Below are 13,291 nucleotides of genomic sequence, written 5' to 3'. Positions count from 1 at the left end.
CCTGCGACACCAGTGCCCAACTTCTCATTCTTTTCGGGACAGGCTGGCTTCAAACTTGTGATCCTCCTGCCTCAGTCTCTTCCAGTGCCGGGACCTGTAAGCCTGGCCCTCTGGTGTGTAGGTTTTTCTCAGCATGTATGCCTGTCATGGTCTGATAGTGGGGGTGGGGGTAACTGTCTTGCTAGGTCCGTAGGAGATCAATGGAAACTCTTGAGTAACACCATAAACAAGAGGGGGGGGGGATAATTCTACCACCTATTCATGAATTTACCTCCTAGGGGTCAGCAACTGGGTAAGATCAAAAGGAAGGCTGTATGTGCCTCCAGGGCTCTGGAAAGCTGTTAGGGGATGACAGCATTTCTCATCAGAGGCCTTGCCCTGCCCCTCCCACCCATCAACAGCACCAAGACCGGTCCCTGAACCACAGCCAACAATAAATAATTATTATATGTTATAACAATATATAGTATATTTTAATATATAATTATTACAATAAATAATTATTAATAAAAATAAATAAACCACAGCCAAGTTCCGCCCAAAGAAGTTAAACTCTTCATCCACTCTAGATGGTTCTCTGGACTGCCTTCAAGGCAGCTGGAGGTTCCTTGAATTTTTATTTTATTATTATTATTTTTAAATGTCTTGCCTTGACACCCTGACCTCACAGTACGTCCATCCTCGGCCCGCAGTTCGGGTCCCAGGCTACTTTCTGTGGAGTCAGTCAGCAGGGAGTCGCCTGGGCCCGGGTGGGGCGCACCGCGCAGGCGCACAACCCTCCTCTCCCCCCCCCCCCCCACCTCCCCGCCCAGGCCCCAGCGTCTCGGGAAACCGAAAGCAGGAAAGTCCCTCTCCAACCTGGCGAGCGCCCCTCTGCCTGGAGACTGGTGACGGCGGGGCAGGATCGGGTTCTGATTGGCTGAGCGCGGGCGCTCTAAGAGCGCGCGCCCCGGGCCCCGCGCGCAGTCGGGGTTTCCGCGGACGGCCGAGATGCAACTCCCGGCGGCCTGCGCCCTGGTGGCTCTGCTCTTCCTGACGGGCTTGGACGCGGTGCAGCGTGAGTGCCGACCCCTCACCCCCCCACACACACTTTTTCTTCTCCTTGTCCCTTTGGAAACTCTCTCAACCGGGTGACCCTCTCCACATCCCCCCCCCCCCCCAAGTCCTCCTTCCCGGGCTCGGGTGTCCCCAGCAGTGTTGGGGAGGATCGGAGGTGGGGGGGGGGGGTGAAAGTCCAGGCTTCCTATCTCCACGCGCAGATAATGTGCCTCCCCCCCCCCCCCGCCCCGCACACACCCCGGTCCACCCCGGCCGGCTGGGTGGGACAGTGAACTTGGGGGCGGCTGAGGCTGCGGGGTGGAGGTGGGGTTCTCTGCGTTCTTGGGGCGCGGCGGGCTGGGGGGGGGGGCGGGCAGTTCCAGAGGCTGGGAGAGTGGATGCGGATGTTTGGGGGTGGGGAGCCCCCCCTCCCCACGAAGCCAGCCCTGGGCCGCTCTGCACTTTCAGGCCCAGTGGGCCCCCCGCCCCCCCTCCCCCCGCCGCCCCCCCCCCCCCCGGCCCCGCGCGGGGCCCGGGCAGCGCTGGGTGGCTGGGTGGGGAGGAGGGAGGGGAAGCGCTTTGCCATCTTGGCCTTATCTCACAAATTGCTTTCCATCCGAATCCGAATCGCACCCTTAGCCACCCGGGGTTCCGAGGATGGGAGTTTCAGTCCCCTCACTTGGGAAATAGACCCAGGATGCCAGCATTCGAGGGTCACCCACAGTTGGGAAAACGGAGGCTCCAAGACTTTCAGTAACACGGGGTGCTACATGACAGCCGGGGCTGAAATGGAACCTGACACTTAATTGGTAGTCGCTCTCTCTGAACCTCGGAATTTCTTCACAGAGTGCTGGCCCGTTGGCATTTTGCCTGGTTCTTTCCCCAATGTGCAGCCTGCTTTCCGTTTTGAGAAAGTGAAGACTTGTCAGTTGGGGAAGAGGGCAAGCCAATATGGCTACCAAGACTATTAAACACATGCTCATCTGGAGCACTTTTTTTTTTTGGGGGGGGGCAAAGTTTCTGTTACTGGGGCTTGAACTTAGATCCTGTAATCTTGCTTAGTTTTTGTTTTACCTATTTTTTTTCCGCAAAGCTGGCATGCTATGATTTGAGCCACACTTCCACTTTTTGCTGTGGTTACATGGAGATAAATGTCTCAAGGACTTTCTGCCCACACTGGCTTCAAGCCTCCAGCCTTAGATCTCAGCTTCCAGGGTAGCAATGATTACAGGTGTAAGCTACCAGCATTTTGCTCTTCAGCACTTTATAAATGTCTGGCTATATATGCTCCTCTTCTCGCCTGGAAAAAAAAAATCTTATTTTGGGAAGTCCCAAATACATCCTCTGTACTTAAACCATTTCTGGATAATATTCAAGGATATGTAATGGTAATTGTCTCTAAAGGTCCATATCCGTCATCACCTGTGCATTTTTACTGTGGGCATGACTTAACTTTTTAGTTTTAAAAGCTGAAATAGGGCTGGGGATATAGCCTAGTGGCAAGAGTGCCTGCCTCGGATACATGAGGCCCTAGGTTCGGTTCCCCAGCACCACATATACAGAAAACGGCCAGAAGCGGTGCTGTGGCTCAAGTGGCAGAGTGCTAGCCTTGAGCAAAAAGAAGCCAGGGACAGTGCTCAGGCCCTGAGTCCAAGGCCCAGGACTGGCCAAAAAAAAAAAAAAAAAAAAAAGCTGAAATAATTATTCCAATTCCTAGCTCCAACAGAGCTAGGAAGTAGCTGAGCTCGGATTCAAAATGCCTTCTTAGCTGGGTACCCAGTGGTTGGTTCACACCTGTAATCCTAGCTACATCTGAGGATAAAGGTTCAAAGCCAGTGCAGGCAGCAAAGTCCTTAAGACTCTTATCTCCACTTAAACACAAAAAATTCTGGAAGTGGAGCTGTGTCTCAAGTGGTACAGCACTAGCCTCGAGCACAAAAGCTCGGGGACAATGTTCAGGCTTGGAGTTCAAGCCCCAGTACTGGCACATACACATAAACACACGAAATCCCTTCTTAGAAGAGGTTATGATGACATGTTTGCAAAATCCTGCCTACTTCATTCACAGAATTCCAGGCAAAAGTTGGTGCCAGTGGCTCACACTTATAATCCTAGCTACTCAGGAGGCTAGTATTGAAGGATCACAGTTTGAAGCCAGCTCAGGCAAGAAAGTCTGGGACACCCTTACCTCTAATTAATCACAGAAAAAGTGGGAAGTAGTACCGTGGCTCAAGTGGTAGAGTGCTATCCATGAGCAAAAAGAGCCCAGGGACAGGGCCCAGGCCTAGAGTTCAAGCCCCAGGACCAGCCCAGACAAACAACAAAAAAGAATTCCAGCCAAGATGAACATTTGCTCTGACCTCTGTATATTTATTATGTTCTCATTATCAGAGACTATTAGAAGCTCAAATGCTCTCAGGTTTAGTTAGGATCACTTTTAACTTTGTGGGGGGAAAAAAGGCTTTATTGGTATTCCTAATCCAGCTTGTGATAAGGTTGGTAATCTTTCCTTTTGATAGGACGTTTCTATTTCTAGACAGATAAATTTGGTCAGTGTACCTTGTTTTTTTTTCTATTTCCCTACTACCTCCCAGGCATGGATAAGTAGCTGCTTCTTACAATTATGTACCCATGGGCTGGGGATATAGCCTAGTGGCAAGAGTGCCTGCCTCGGATACACGAGGCCCTAGGTTCGATTCCCCAGCACCACATATACAGAAAACGGCCAGAAGCGGCGCTGTGGCTCAAGTGGCAGAGTGCTAGCCTTGAGCGGGAAGAAGCCAGGGACAGTGCTCAGGCCCTGAGTCCTAAGGCCCAGGACTGGCCAAAAAAAAAAAAAAAAAAAAAAAAAAAAAAAAATACAATTATGTACCCAGAATATATGATTATTTATTTATGGTGCTGGTTCTGGGGCTAAACCAGTATACAGCATAAGTCATTTTGTTTTGTTACTATAGAAGGTATGTGAAATAAGGAAGTCTGAAAAGTAGAGTAGGGCTTGTGTGATGGGTACTAAGAAGGTATTAAAGGGTCTTGAGAGGCTCCACTGAAAGATTGTTACAATTTCAGCACAGTCAGGTGACTGTAGCTCATACCTATGAATCCTAGTTACTTAAGAGGCTGAGATTTGAGGATTCAGGTTTGAGACTAATGTGGTCAGACAAATCCTCAAGACTCTTATTTCCAATTAAGCAACAACAACAACAACAGCTAGAGGTATCTCAAGTAGTAGAGTACCAGCAAGAAAGTAAAGCAAGAGCTGGAGGCCCTGAGTTCACGCTCCAGTGCTGACACATACACAAAAAGCAGAGCTGTGCTGGTAGTGCATGCCTATAATCCTAGCTCTACTCAGAAGGCTGAAATCTGAGTGAGGATCATGGTCCAAAGCCTTCCCAGGCAGGAAAAGCTGTGAAACTTATCCAAGTGAACACTTAAAAAAGCCAGAAGTGGGGCTATGGTGCAAGTAGTAGAGTATTAGCATTGAGTAGAACAGCTCAGGGACAGAGTCTGAGTTCAAATTCCCAAGAACAGTGCATATATGTGCATATGCACACACACATACACAATTTTCACAATCTCTAGTGGAAGATACTGCTAGACATAAGGCAGAAAAACTAAGAGGTGGGTATAAGAGAATTACATGGGAAAGTGAAAGCTCATTTGGCTGGAATAGAAATTGAACTGAGAACCGGGCGCTGGTGGCTCATACCTGTAATTCTAGCTACTCAAGAGGCTGAAATCTCAGGATCATGGTTCGTAGCCAGCCTGGGCAGAAACCTCTGTGAAATTCTTGTCTCCAATTAATCACAGAAAAAGCTGGAACTAGAGCTATGGCTCTAGTGGTAGAGTGCTAGCCTTGAGCAAAAGAAGCTTAGGGACAACACCCAGGCTCAGAGTTCAAGGCCCAGGATGAGAGAGAGAGAGAGAACCAAATTTAACACTCAGTGCCTGATTTAGCTTGAGACCAAGTTAGCCTTAAGCGAACTATTCTGGCAATTTTTAAATTATATTTTCTGATGTTTTGCAGTCATGCCAAAGGTTCAAGTCTATTCCCGGCACCCAGCAGAGAATGGGAAGCCAAACTACCTGAACTGCTATGTGTCTGGGTTTCACCCACCTCAGATTGAAATAGAACTGTTGAAGAATGGACAGAAGATGAATAATGTACAGCAGTCAGATCTGGCTTTCAGCAGGGACTGGTCTTTCCACCTTCTGGTCCATGCTGATTTCACCCCCAATGACCGGGATGAATATGTATGCAGAGTTTCTCACTCCTCTCTGGACAAGCCCATGCTAGTTAAATGGGGTAAGTTTTCAAATAAAGTTGTACCTGAGTCCTGGATTTTAGGAAATCTGCACACTAGGGTTGTCAGGAAATACTCCTAGAGCACTGATTAGTGTCACCTGCAAAGCATGCTCCCTGAGCCGCAAATGTCCCTGAGGGGAGACAGGGAGTGGCAGCAGCCCTCTCAGGCCTTCGTGCACACTCTTCTCACCTACTGGCTTCCTCCAGCCTTCCTGGTAGCCTCATGGACAGTTAGAATCAAGAAGCATAGGCCAGGCCGGGTGCCAGCGGCTCATTGCTACTCAGGAAGCTGAGATCTGAGGATGGTGGTTCAAAGCCAGCTTGGACAGGAAAGTCCATGAGATTCTAATCTCCAATTAACCACCAGAATAACTGAAGTGGTACCGTGGCTTAAGTGGGAGAGTGCTAGCCTTGAGCTGAAGAGCTCAGGGATAGCGCCCAAGTTCCAGAGTTCAAGCCCCATGACAACCATCACCACCAACAACAGTAAAAAGGAAGAAGCACATCCCACAATCTTGGCATCATACAGTCCTGGCTTCTCCTAGTGTTCTCTGTCTGGGTTTCATTCTGAGGCTAAGAGGCCGAGGTGGGGTGGGGTGGGGGGGGTTGGTGTGAGTCCTACTGGGTAATTCTAAACTGTTAAGGGGTCTGGAAATCGATCAGTGAGGTCAGTCAGATCACAATCGGGGTGAGTAGGATTTTATTGAGCGAGAAAGTACAGATGCTCCAGGACTGCACTGGAGATGCGATCTCAAGATGCAGCCCTGAGCTGTTTTAGGAGGCTGCTTATAAACCCCAAAACCACAGGAATTTTCCCTTTAGCTTAATTATAGTACTTTCTAGGAATCAGTCATAAACAGGTCAGGGCCTCTTGACCTTTACTGGAAATCATCTGACCATCTGGTAATAAAACAGGATAAACTCTATTGGGGGGCTAAAGGATGTGGGCAGTTCAGAGCTGAAACAAGTTCAAAACAAGCTTGGTAAGTACAGATAAAGCCAGGTTACATTAAACAATACCAATCATAGTTGTCCAAAGCTAGTGTCAGTAGATGGTCAATTTTCTACATTTATATCATTTCATAAACAAGTGTTAGGAAACAGTAGCTTATTCTGCCAGTCTTATTGCTAGATTTGGACAGCTGTTAGTACATAGTGCTTTTTAAATAAAACTTAAAATGTTTTTCTTTCTGCTTTCGTTTTCATAGATCGAGACAACTAACCAGCATCCTGGAGGTAGGTTTTTTACTTTAAGAAACTGTTTTGTGTATGAAGGAAGAGGTGACATTGTCCAAAAAAGAAATGTATTCTTTACCTAACTTACGTAACTGTAACATCACCTCTGTACATTACCTTCACAATACCAATGACAAATAAAAAGGGGAGCAGGAATGTGAGACCCTAAAGTCAAGCCTCAGTACTGGTGCATTAATCAGGGTATCATATCAACAGATAAGAAAGAATCCTATGGAAATTCTTTTTTTCTCCCAAGGAGTGGCATGAAAAAGGCTAGCCATAGACAGGTCTAGCTCTGCCAACATCATGAACCCTCTAAAGACAGAGCCGAAGACTGTTAGCGTGGTATGGAAGGAGACAGGCAGTTATCCAACTCCTCTGCAAGGGTTGGGTCTTACTTCCGTCTCCACCTTGGGCATTTCTGCTGAGAAGGCCTTCAAAAACCACCCACACTGTCTTCCTTGTCCTAGCAGTGGCTTTGTTCTTCTCCCGAATGAGAGGAGTGACACAGTTCTACAGATGTTTCATTCTTTTAATCTTCTGTTCAGACTCACAGGTCATGTGTTTGCTTTCTTAGTCTTTCAGGCCAGGATACCTTGATGCTGAAAATCCATTAGAATTGTCTAGGACAGAGAATTATTCTGAGAGATCATCAGAGAGCTTGAGTGGTCTGCCCAGTCAGACAGTTAAGAGTTTGAGCTAAGACTTAAACTCTAATATCAGCATTCTTACTTATAATGTTTTTGGAGCATCATTGGATTTGGAGAGTTGTCTGCAGCTACTTCTTAAAAAGTATTCTATCCAACAGAAATGAGACAAATTGGATGGTATGAACTGTAATCCAAATAAAATAAGTTTCATTTGCTAACTTTTTCTACTATTTTTCTTTGCAGGTTTGAAAAGACAACTGGTCTAATTGGAAATGTTTATTTTAATATTGATATACTTGTACACTTTATGCACCAAGAGATTATAACCATGTAAACACAGGTGTCAGTCTGCACATTTATCTCCCTGTACACCAGACTTTCAGAAATAAAATTGAAGACTAACATTTCGTCTCAAATATCTTTGAAAGAAATAAAGTATCTTGGGCTGGGAATATGGCCTAGTGGTAGAGTGCTTGCCTCCCATACATGAAGCCCTGGGTTCGATTCCCCAGCACCACATATATAGAAAAAGCCAGAAGGGGCGCTATGGCTCAAGTGGTAGAGTGCTAGCCTCGAGCAAAAAGAAGCCAGGGACTGTGCTCAAGCCCTGAGTTCAAGCCCCAGGACTGGCAAAAATAAAGTATCTTGAAAACCTAAAAAAAAAAATCTTGACACTATGGAAAGCCACAGAAGGGTCAGTAGGAAAAGAAACACCAAAGCTAATAGTTAAAAGTAACAGTTAATCATATATGAAGCTCCTAGTATGCACTAAACTCTCCATCTTTAAGAGACTGGGAAGATATTTATGTCTCTTTGGTAAGTCATGTAGCCCTAACTGAAGCCTGGTACAGTGATGAGCAGGCTTCACCCTGTAGGGCACTTCCTCTTTTTATTGTTTTCACTGGTGGTGGGGGGGGGGGACAGGGGAAGCAGAAGACTTGCTGCCACAGTGTTATTTGAAGTCATTTTTGCAGAGTCAGATCTGGGTAAGGCATCAGTTTATACTGTGCTTCCTGTTAAAAGTTGTCTTAATATCTGTCTCTGGGCTTTGAACGTATCTAATTCAAAACTCCCACAAGTTCAGAGTTTCCAAGGGGCATTGAACTTTTGAGTGCCTGAGGACTTAGAGCTGCAGAATCCTGCCTTGAGCTTTTCCTTCAGATGTGGTTTAATTTTGTTCCCTGAAGGCCCACTGTGACTGCAGGGTCCATCACCAGCACGGTGGGACTAAAAGTAGAGGGACCTTTAAGAGGAGGGGACTACTGGTAGGCCAATGGCCATGTGTTCTCAGGAATGTAGTTCCCATGAGACCCCTTGAGTGCTCCTGAGAGGATTATTATTTAAAAAAGAGGGGCTAGGAATATGGCCTAGTGGCAAGAGTGCCTGACTCGTATACATGAAGCCCTGGGTTCGATTCCCCAGCACCACATATATAGAAAATGGCCAGAAGTGGCGCTGTGGCTCAAGTGGCAGAGTGCTAGCCTTGAGCAAGAAGAAGCCAGGGACAGTGCTCAGGCCCTGAGTCCAAGGCCCAAGGACTGGCCAAAAAAAAAAAAAAGGGGCTGGGAATATGGCCTAGTGGTAAAGTGCTCACCTCATATACATGAGACCCTGGGTTTGATTCCTCAGCACCACATATATAGGAAAAGCTGGAAGTGGTGCTGTGGCTCAAGTGGTAGAGTGCTAGCCATGAGCAAAAGGAAGCCAGGGACAGTACTCAGGCTCTGAGTTCAAGCCCCAGGACTGGCAAAAAAGAAAGTGTGGTACCTTCTGTTATCTCTACTTTATCTCCGAGGTTTCGATGTCTGCCTTTGTGCATGCACACTTCCTCCATTGCTGTTAGCACCGTGATAAGACATAGGCAACAGGCAGTCTTCACCGTGGAGCTTTTACCGTGCCATGTGGATTTTGAGCCTCTTAATCTGTGAGCTAAGTAAAATAACTTAAGTGGCATGTGTCATGTAGTATGGCTATAGTGGTACAAACCTAGTACAGTCATCCATAAAAATAGGATAATGATTCCTATATCACAGCTTATTTGTTTACTCACTTAATTTTTATTCTATAAATATGGAGCACCTATTTCATGCCAGGTGCTGTTCCAGGGGAAAGTGATGAGAAGGGCTTTGCCAAATGTGAAGTTCTAGGCAAATGATTTTACTTCCAGTGGCTCTTAGGTTCATGCTCACTAAATTACCTAAAACCACAGCAGGAAAATACAAAGAAAAACCTCTTGGCATGGAGCTAAAGGGTTTTAGGCCAGCAAGATGGTCCTCAGTCATTCTAGAAGTTTTCCCCAAGGTTAGTTCTGCAGGCTAAACTCTCTTCAGTCAGCTCAGTATTTCCAAAAATGAGCTTCTTATTCAAGGAATTCACAGAGTAGCATTTTCAGAAGCTTCTAGCTCTACCTCTTAAAAGACCATCCTCTTGGCCAGGTACCAGTGGCTCATGACTATAATCCTAGCTACTCAGGAGGCTGAGATCTGAGGATTGAAGTTTGAAGCCAGCCTGGGCAATAAGTCTTAAGATTCTTACCTCCAATTAATCAGCAGCAGAAAAAGCCGACTGAGAGCACGAGACCCTGAGTTAAAGCTGCTTCTTTAGCTCAGCACACCCAAGGACCATATTTGGGGTGTTGTTTTCTGAGCCCCATCAACAGCTCAGAAGTAAACTTCATATTTCTGGCTCTGATGTAATTCTCTAAAATGGTTTTAAAAAATCTCTAGGTAAAATTCCTCAAACAAATAATTTAACCAGTAGTTACATTCCTGAGAAATTCAGTATATATGAGCCAGTCATATTTAAAAAAAAAATTTAAGTGAACATAATATCTGTTTTTATTATGAAAACATTAAACTTTTGACACTTTATCTGCTTTTTAAAAAATCTATTATCTTCCTTAAACCTATTCAGCAAAAAAGAGCCAGTCATATTAAATGGTGATCAAATATTCAACAAATAAAATCATGGAAGAATAAAACATGTTTTTGAATGTGACTAAAACCCAGATTACAAATATATACTTTCTGTGTATGTGTATGTCTATACTTAGGTTGGGACCCAGGCCCTCAGCTCCTAAATATTTCAACTAATATCATTGCAACAACCAAACTATTCCATTCATTTTCTACCTCATATAGGGAGGTAAAGTGCCTAGTCTTGGTTGAGAACCACTTGTTTAGAGTGGAAAGTTGCTGATGTAATACCTAGAGGTGGGGTGGGGCAGAAAGCAATTATCTGTCCCTTCCTTCCTCTGTAAGGGCTAAGCTTACATGAAAGAGGAAAATAGGGACCAGGGACATCTCCTTTCTAATCTGAAGTAGAGGTTTTTGCTGTGCGACTGGTGATAAGCCACTTTGGTCTGTGTTTTGAGTTGGCAGTGCTTTTCACCATAAAGTTGTCAGGACTTGCACTTCTTCAACCTGCTTCAGGACCTTGCTTCTGCTCCCTGGCGCTCTACCCCTCCTGCTTCTTCCGGTGTATTCAACTGCTCTCCCTGGCTTGAAATTGTCCCTGCTCCTCTCGAATACACATACATGCACGCACTCACAAAGACACTGTCCTTCTTGGACCACAGTAGCCAGGCACAGAGGTAGGAGTCGGGGGACTTCCGCTTGATTGGGCCTTATCTGGACAAAGTAGTAGCTGAGAGCCTGCCAAGTCAAGGTGGTTGGATCCTTCCTCTTCATTACTTCTGGCACATCTGCTCCTGCAAAAAGGAGGGACAAAATATTTGGGTTTTTACACCCTGTTAGATGGGGATGGTGTATACAAGGGGACTTGGGTTTTCTGGGGGTGCACAGTCTCTTTAAATGGCTCTTGCCCAGTGCTGATTGGGAAGGAAGAAGAGCAGGCTTGCCACAAAACGCTGAGGGGAAGGTAGAATCCATTAGAGGCAGGTGACTCAGAACCTAAAAGGGCGCACTGCCATGATCATAGGTTTGTGCACGTGGGGGAGTGCTGGGTAAGGCACCCACCTCTGGCTCCACTTATTTGGGGGGGGGGGGTGGGAGACTTCCCTATCAGGTTCTAAGGGGCTTGCATCTAAATCCATAGCTTGCCACATTTATTTTTAGTATGAAAGCTTTTTCATTGGAATCCATGGTTAACATCCTTAACTAGTGGAATTGCTGGATTCATTCTTTTTTTTTTTTTTCCCAAGAGGTGGAAAGGTTTTATTTTTACAAATCCCAGCTGGTGAATGCCAGGGCTTTCACCCGTAGAGGCCACCCACAAATGGGGCCGGCAGCACTGCTCTGACAAGTGGGTTCCTAGGAAGGAGTGGCACAGTGGGAAGGAGCGGCACAGCGGGAAGGAGCCTGCGAGGTCCAAGGTCCAGGATGGAGAAGGGGGTCGGAGCCAGGGTTTTAGCTGGGGCAGCCGCGGCAGCCATAGTGTGTGTACTTGATGGCGCCAGCCCTGCCTTTTCCACCTGGCAATCAGGTTCTTGTCCGCATAGCCTTCTTTAATGCAGTACTCATAGAGTCCTCGGCCGCTGGCCTTCTGCTTGTAAGAGAGGTCAAAGATCCCAAGGGTTTCCTGGTGGTGGATGGTGAAGACGGGCCAGAGAGATTTGGCTTTTCCTCTTCCCTTCATGAGGATCTGTCTCAGCTTCTCCCAACTTCTGATCGAATTCATCTAGAGTTGGCTCAGCCAACTCCCAGCCATCTGGGGGAGCTTCCGGCTTCTTTTTACTTCAGGCATTTTCCCCTCCCAAGGTAATGTTCAAGGATCTTAGAATCTCTCCTAAGGGCACGGTAGAAAGTTTTCCAGTTTCTGCAGTAACAGGCTTGATTCTTGTCCAGCTTTACTAATGATCCCGTGACTTCGGATAGATTGCTGTCCCTCTTTGGTCCTCAGTCTCACCAGATGCTGGCCACCGAGAGCCGGCCACTCTTCTTTGGACAGCTTCCGCTCCTCCAGGCTCTCTTCAAGATGAGGTCCTCGTGGGGTCCTGCCTGTAATGGGGTCCCCCTAAGGGAGGGGACCACAATGTAATGGGGTCCAAGGGTGGGGTGATCCCCCATCCCTCCAAGAGTCCACCACTCAAAGACAGTCTCAAGTAAAAAGATAGATTTATTGGGGAAGCAAAAGTTTACTGACCGGCCAGGGTCATGGCCCAGACTTGGGAGCTGGAATCGCAACCATAAAAGGCAGGCTGGCCCGCCAGGGCTGCAGCCCAGACTCGGGAGCTGGGACCGCGCACCCAGGGCCACACTCAGGGTCCGGTTATAAAGGTAAACACCACATGGTCAAGCCTGCGACACACAGGTGGCCAATGAGGTTACAACACTTACAGAGCAAGCCAGGTCACACGCAGGTGACCAATGGAGTTCCAATCTGCCTCATGGCAACTGTTTGAAGTAACCTATCATTTTAGATAGGGATTTAGCAGGGATTTGGCGGGGCTCACACAATGCAGGTGGATAGACCCACTCATGGGAGGGCACAGGTTTAACATTGAACATTCCACTACTCAGGTAGTCAAGCAGTTTACACAATCTTATCACAGCGAAGGGGAATTTATAGGACAGGGAGATCTTAATGAAGATGGAGTTGGCTTCTGCTCTCTTTAATCTGAGATGGAGTCAATCTGACCTCCTTCAACAGCCAAGGATGGCGCTGGCCAGATCTGACCTCCATATTACACTGCCTACTTCTCTCTTGAGATTGCGTCGCCTTAGCTGTCCAAGGCACTGCCCCCCTTTTTTTTGGGGGGGGGGGAGGGCTTGGACTCAGGGCCTAAGCACTGTCTCTGGCTTCTTTTTGCTCAAGGCTAGCACTTGAGCCACAGCTCCACTTCCGGCTTTTTTTGTATATGTGGTGCTGAGGAATCCAACCCAGGGCTTCATGTATATGAGGCAAGTACTCTACCACTAGGCTGCATTTCCAACCTCCATAGTAGCCCTCTGCCCTCGCTTGCGGCAGGGTTAGCCGTCAGGGCTGGGCATCTCCCTAGACCGGGGGACACTGGGGGCCGTGTTGCCTGGCAGCGCGCTGGCCCGCCTACATTCAGGCGACTGGCGGGGGCAGTCCCGGCTCCCGGGTGAAGTCCTGAGCC

The 13,291-nt window shown here is 47.2% G+C and overlaps 1 protein-coding gene across 1 annotated transcript; it reads left to right on the top strand.

Moving 5' to 3' along the window:
* The first annotated feature begins 971 nt into the window (after nucleotides 1-971).
* B2m (beta-2-microglobulin) lies at nucleotides 972-7,634 on the top strand. Its single transcript, XM_048332294.1, has 4 exons — nucleotides 972-1,057; nucleotides 5,066-5,344; nucleotides 6,553-6,580; nucleotides 7,474-7,634. The coding sequence occupies exons 1-3, from the start codon at nucleotides 991-993 to the stop codon at nucleotides 6,564-6,566; spliced, it is 360 nt and encodes a 119-aa protein (XP_048188251.1). The 5' UTR covers nucleotides 972-990; the 3' UTR covers nucleotides 6,567-6,580; nucleotides 7,474-7,634.
* Nucleotides 7,635-13,291: the final 5,657 nt, after the last annotated feature.

The sequence above is a fragment of the Perognathus longimembris genome, chromosome 23, assembly GCF_023159225.1.
Source record: "Perognathus longimembris pacificus isolate PPM17 chromosome 23, ASM2315922v1, whole genome shotgun sequence".
NCBI lineage: Eukaryota > Metazoa > Chordata > Mammalia > Rodentia > Heteromyidae > Perognathus > Perognathus longimembris.
The sequence above is the reverse complement of the archived record's forward strand: the minus strand, read 5'-3'. Positions and strand labels throughout refer to the sequence as shown.